General features: G+C 43.7%; 1 protein-coding gene across 1 annotated transcript in view; it reads right to left on the reverse strand.

Annotated features, from left to right (window-relative positions):
• Positions 1-229: 229 nt before the first annotated feature.
• The window catches only part of CCDC170 (coiled-coil domain containing 170), a 125924-nt gene continuing 119328 nt past the window's right edge, over positions 230-6825 (reverse strand). Inside the window, exon 13 of the mRNA XM_019527233.1 lies at positions 230-767. Coding sequence (XP_019382778.1) covers positions 567-767 — 201 coding nt within the window. The 3' untranslated portion in view covers positions 230-566. The remainder of the gene's footprint in view (positions 768-6825) is intronic.

Here is a 6825-nt window from a genome sequence, read left to right on the forward strand (position 1 = left end):
GTTAGGGCGGCTAGGAGCTGGAACCAACTTCCAAGGGAAGTGGTGCTGGCCCCTACCCTGGGGGTCTTTAAGAAGAGGCTGGATGCCTACCTGGCTGGACTCGTTTGAGTCCCGTTTCTCTTTTTGGGGTTTTTTGTTGTTCTCCCGCCCTGGCGGGGGGTCGGGCTAGAAGATCTACTAGGTCCCTTCCGACCCTTAATCTATGAAATCTATGAAATCTATGAACAATATGTACGGTGATGTGTTCTGAGTCCCATGAACCCCTGTAAATTCACAAATCTAACCACTGTAACAAGAGGAAGAATGACGTGTAATAGTCCTTATAAAAATACTTCAGTAAAAGAAGTTCAAGTTAGGACAGAATTTTCTGTAGTTGGTTTCATAGTCATTACTGTAGGTGAAACCAATGTCAGAACTCCCATTTTGTTCCCCAGTGACCAGAATTTCACTTCATACGTTTAGAGAGCAATGATGTTGGACTATTTCCTCCAGTCATCCAGAACTGACTTATCAATCACATGCCTGTTGAAGAGGAATAAGAACCAGATGAATTTAAAAGGTGTTGTTCAGTGTAGAAACTGTAAATGATTTGGTGAGCGTCCATCTTGCCTCACAGATGCATCTTTGAGGCAGACACAGGGAACAAAATGGTGTTGATGTGAGTGGATCAACCCCTCAAGACATGTGATGATCTCGTAGTCAGGGAGAGCAAGGTTGGTAATACTGAGTCCCAGCATCCGTGAGACCACCTCCCGAAAATCTGTCAACTGCAGGAGCAAAAAGAAAGAAACAAATTAAACGTGGAGCCAAGGGAAGGGCGTGAAAAAAAAATCTACATGCATGGGCAGCGATTCCATCACCACCACCACCAACCCACTCAGAAAATATTTGTGTTGAACACACACAGAGACACCTGAAGGAAGAGATAGATGAAATAATTTGGTTTTGTCCATATGCATGAAAGAACGAAGCCAATAAAGAGAGGGATAAAGGGATGTTTTAGGATTATGCAGTTTCTCTTAACAGCATGAAACATTTTTCAGTGTTCTACATATAAATACAGTTCTACACAATTAAACATTAGAGGTTTCTCAGGGGTATTTTTTGTTTTGTTTGAGGGGAGGTCAGCACATGGCTTGTTTGACTGGAAACTGGATACAAAGAACCTACCACCTCTGTGTCTAGTGGTTGAGAAGACATGACATGAAGGCTATACGGCAGCCTGTGCTTCTTTCCAAAAACGTTTCTCCAGGTCCAAATGGAGAGGCGTTCACATAAAAGGGCCCTGCCTGTGCTGACACCCCTGTTGGCAACTAAAGCAAAAAATTAAGACTAGGTGGCTATGAAAGTTGGACTACTCTTCTCAACCTTGTCACAAGCAGTTAATTCACCAAATAAAACCTAATCAATGGAACACAACTATCTCCATTTTGTCATTATTCTCCAAACAAAATGTAAAATTACCTTCTACTCACGTGTGGGTTAGTGACAAGGAACTTTCAGCATCACAATCCTATCTCTTGGTATTAAGGAATGTTAATTTCTCAAATCACTTCTGGAGGCGGTTCCGTCAGAACCTTTTTCTATTGACAGCTGCCAAGTTTTATGCAGCTTTTTGTCTTATATTTCATAGATTTCATAGACGTTAGGGCTGGAAGGGACCTCAGAAGATCATCGAGTTCAGCCCCCCCGCCCGAAGTGCAGGAAGTCAGCTGGGGTCAAAGGATCCCAGCAAGATAAGCATCCAATTTGGTCTTGAAGGTGTTCAATGTAGGTACTTGAACCACCTCTGATGGCAGGCTGTTCCAGACCTTGGGGGCTCGGACAGTAAAGAAATTCTTCCTTACGTCCAGCCTGAAACCGTCTTGCAGTAGTTTATGACCATTCGACCTCGTCATCCCTTGGGGCACTCTGGTGAACAAACGTTCCCCCAGATACTGGTGGTCACCCAGATAAACTTATAGGTGGCCATCAGATCACCCCTGAGCCTGCACTTTTCCAGGCTAAATAGCCCCATGGCTCTCAGCCTGTCGTCGTAAGGTCTGTTTTCCTGACCTCTGATCATGTGCATGGCTCTTGTCTGGACTCTAAGAAGTAACTCTAAGAAGTTCCAAGCTAGACTGAGCCCCACTGTGACAGGAAGTACAGAGTGAAAACCATGCTCATGCCCTGGATGGCTTTCAATCTTAACTCTAACAATCGGTGGGTTTGGGACAGTATTACCCAGATTAAAAAAACACTATCCAAATACCCTGGCCACTACTAAATTAGAAGCCAGAACTTTAAGGTTATCATACCACATCTAAATCTAAGCCAGTTTTCATTCTAAATTAGCTCTGCTGGTTGCAAATGAAAAGCTACAATAATGCAGCACTAGCAGGGTGACTGAAAGAGACAAGCCTAAAGACCATGGATTTCTAGTAACTGTGGCAGCATGCTAGAGCAGTATGGTATAGCAGGAGCTGATATTTCTGAATAGCTGGAGATCCCTTGCAGTGCTGTCGATTTTGAATACATAAGCCTCTTAGATAGACAAAGTCCTTTGGGTAAATCCAATATCTATTATTAGACCAACTCAAATAGCTGGAAAAATTCTTTGCAAGCTTTCGGGTATAATTACCCTTCCTCAGGCTGAAGAAGAGTCTGAAAATGCTTCCTCAGGCTGCAGAAGCATCTGCAGATGGTCTGTGCTGTTTCTGGATGGAGCAGCCAGAAGCCAGTACGTCTGCAAGAAAGCCATTCCTTCCCCCCCTCAACCCCCAACTCTCTCTCATCTACTGACTACCTCAATTTACATTTTAACTGACTGGCTTTCTTGCATATATACTGCCCTCTGGCTGCTTTACTACTTCATCCAGGAGGAGCATAGACCATCTGCAAATGCTTCCTCTGCCTGACGAAGAGTAATTGTACCCGAAAGTTTGCAAAGAAGAATTTTTCCAACTATTTGAGTTGGTCTAATAAAAGATACCAGATTTACCCAAAGAACCTTGTCTACCTATGTCCTTAGACCAACACGGCTACAACCTACACCCCTAAGCCTCTTAAATGAAGGTGAATTGTACTACTGGTATATTGATATTAGGCTTAATCTGATATTGGTAAAAAAAAAAACACAGTAGAAACAAGGGCATCATCACAGGCTATGTATGACTGCCAGGGTCCCTAAAGTCATATTTGGTTGGCTAGTCTGCCCTGAAGTCCTTGGCATCATGTCTTACTTGTGCTAGCTAAATTGAAATTAGCATGAGTAAAGTGGCCCACACTACAACCATACCTTCGTCACACTACAAGCATACCTTCATATGCTGGATAGGCAGACTCCCAAATAACAAGTTGACGGATTTCAGAAGAAATGGATGCATATTAGTGGATATACCAAAAGTTGCTCACTTTTTTTCTTTTCTTGCTTCGATGGCCACACTGAATGAACTGTTAATGTCTTAGGGCATTTATACATGTGCTCTGGGAATGGGGGGGGGGCTGCTTTAATTAGAGCAACTCCGAGAGCCACTCTAATTCAAGTGCCTAGAGCATCACATGCATCAGCATCCTTATCGAATGAGCTTTAGTAAAAACTGCCATTTTTCAGCACGGGGACACTGATACACATGATGCTGGAGTCTGCTGGACTGTGGTAATTACCACTCCTCAGCAGACTTAATTAATTGCGTCTGCTCTGATGCACTCTAATTACAGCACATTGGAGCAGCCTCCCTGCATGTGTATAGGTGCCCTAGGGATCTGGAAGTACTTACCGGCTTGTAACTAGGCCCAATGAGCCTCCAGTAAAATCTTTTTAATCACACAGTAACACACATTAGAAAGAAATAATTTTTCTTACCCTAATGTTAATAGAAAAAACAACTTTCCTTCTAATCAGGCTATGGGAAGAAAAACAGAAAAATCTGTATTTTCAATACAGAGTTGAAAGGAAGGCTAATTGTCCTGCAGAGCAAAATACCTTAAACTGACATATGAGCAACATGATTATGGGTTGTAACCATGTTTCCCAGAAGGCTCCAGTCTGAATGAAAATCTTTCTAGCAAAGTGAAAAGTTGAACAAAAGCAATGCAGGATACTTTTTTTTTTATAATGCTACAGTGCCTTGTAAAAGAACTGAATGTTCGTGGTCTACTTTGAAGTACTGCTGTACACATTTTATGAACATCTAATACAATTTCTTACTAAAACATTCACTGCAACTAGAAAAAAAATAGACGGAAAAAATCTCTTCCAATTTTGAAAACAATACAACATAGGAAAATAAAAACAAGACTGTTTGGCTGAAATATCAAAAACTTCTCACCATCTGAAGTTTTAGTTAAGGTTTTCTTCAGCAAAAGTTATTGTTTCAAAGAGATCATCCTGAGGGCACAGTTCTGAATTTTACTTCAGTTGGTAACAGTTTTCATGAAAGTAGGAAAATAACAGAGGGGACACAAGTTCTTTCTATATGCCCAAGATTTGTGATGCAGAAATAAATAGATAATTGTGCTATATTTTCTTTACACGTCAGCCAAAAGAGAAAGTTGAAAGGAGTCTCATTAGCAAAGGCACAGAAGCAGTGCCTCAAAAGATTCTTACTACAAACAGACCAAAACCATAAACAAGTACTGTGAAATTTACATTCCTATCATGCATTAATTATTGCACTTCAGTGGTCAAGCTGAATCAACGTCAAAATTTATTTGGAATTTGGAATTTACTTTGTAATTGATTGCGTGTAAAGGTCATATAATGCTGTCAATGCTTTTTGTGTATACCCTTTAATCTAATCTTATTAAGATAGGTGATATTAGATTGAATACACGTGGTATTATTCTTGAATGTGCAGCAACAACGAAATTGAATATGTTTTTCCTTTCATGGTACAAACACAAACCTCTGAGGACTACAGAAATAATTATTCTTTCTTAGAAATTTTTAACACATCCCTCACCTATACTAAGTAGAGCACTCAAATCTTTCATGAAAGTCAAAAATCTACCCAGGAAGTCTGTGCCTATTTGCTACATTTTACCAGATGAGTCAAAGTTTCTTGAATAAACATTTAAGTACCAGACAAAATGTAAAAACAACACCAGTGATATATTTGCTCTTAGGAATATGCATGCTATGCTGTTAATGCTAACCAGTAATTGTTATTACCACCTATAATCCGAGTTTTGCATATCACAGCTTTGACATTTTAATTTTATGCCATACTTTTTTTTTTTATCCTGACAGGGACAGAACTCTGGCTTATGTTTCAGTCAGTAAGCTGAGGTACAGGAAGAAGAGGAATCTAAATAACATTATCACAGCACCCTACCTACTGTACTAAATATGTTAGCCACTATGGGCGCATCCATACATGCAAGCACATGCACTTGCAGCAGCTCAAATAGAAGCAGTCCAAGTTTGAGCCAGGACTTTTTGCCTCAGCACATGTGCCCAGACATGCACTTTGGTGTGGGGCAAATTGTGCTACCTGGGGCAAAATAACCCTACCTGGCTCCTCCCAGATCTGCAACCAGGGGGAGCTAGAGACCAGGGCCAGCACCTGTGTTGTCCCCAGCAGTATAAAAAGCTGCCCTGGCAAGTAGCTCAGAGCTACTCGCTCCCAGGAGCTTCTGGGGCCCAGGCAATTCATACCTGGGGACACTACCCCTTGTGCCAGCTGGACTGTTGAAGCAGCCCTGACAGTTCCCTGCACCCTCTACCCGCTGCAGCAGTCTGGCAGTGCCCCCACTGTGCTGCCTGGCTGTGATCTGGATGGGGACTGCACATCCAGTAGAGCCATGTGCCCCTCTGCAGCACTACTGCCATGTGAGCCCCCTGCCTGGCCATCTGGGCAGCTATCGCCCAGAAGATGTTCCCAGTGTGGTGGCCTGCTTTGAACTGTCAAAGCATGTCCTCCTGGCCCCAACTGGCCAGGAAGTCAGCCACCTCCAGCTGGGTTCAACATGTCAACTCTGAGCAGGCTCCTCTGCCAGGATCCTGCCACTTGCCTCCCTAGCAGGAATTCTGGTGTTCCCTATTTGAAAACTGAAAAATCTCTGATAAAAAAAATTCCAGTCACTCTGTAACATACCCCGAAATCCACATTTCTCCACAATTAAAACAAAATACAGAGAGAGACAGTGTGAGAGGCAGAGAGACAGCGATCAGTTGGACAATGTTTTGTTGATATCTTTACAGTGTTAAAGCAATTTGGAAGCCTACCAGTGTCTCTATCATCATAATAAAACGAATTCTAAATACCGATATGTTTTGCTCTTTGCCTTTGGTTTTCTTACCATAGAGCAGTTACCATAGGTTTTCTTACCATAGACCCACACAGGGTCAAGCACCCTGCAACCCCTTCACTAACCAAGATGTGGGGACAGCTGCCTCTGCAGCCACAGCTCCTGCCAGCAGGTCTCATCCTGTCTGGCAGCAGGGCATGCAGGGTGTGTGCTGGGGGGATGTGGGGTTTGCACAAGAGAGGTGGGAAGAGGGGTGGGGGAATGTGGGTGGCTGTGGCGGGATGTGAGAGGCCATGAGGTGTGTGGGTAGGTGTGGGTGGATTGTGGGAGGACTGTGTAGGGTAGCTGCTCAGGAGGGATGGGTCCCCTGCCCTGCTCAGGGCACAACCCCCCCACACAGCTCACAGACTGCCCTCCACAGGGGCCACAGCCCCCGCAGAGGCTACAGTCCCCCCAACAGGGGTTTAAGCACCCCCAATAGGGACCACATGGCCCCTGCACAGGCTACCACCCCCCCCAGCAGGGCCTGCATGTCCATCCCTGTTTGCTCCCCTAGCCCCCTGGATTGCTGCCCTGCCTGGCCCCATCCCCCAC

This window comes from Gavialis gangeticus, unplaced genomic scaffold (genome assembly GCF_001723915.1).
Source record: "Gavialis gangeticus isolate Ggan-Ray unplaced genomic scaffold, GavGan_comp1, whole genome shotgun sequence".
Classification (NCBI taxonomy): domain Eukaryota; kingdom Metazoa; phylum Chordata; order Crocodylia; family Gavialidae; genus Gavialis; species Gavialis gangeticus.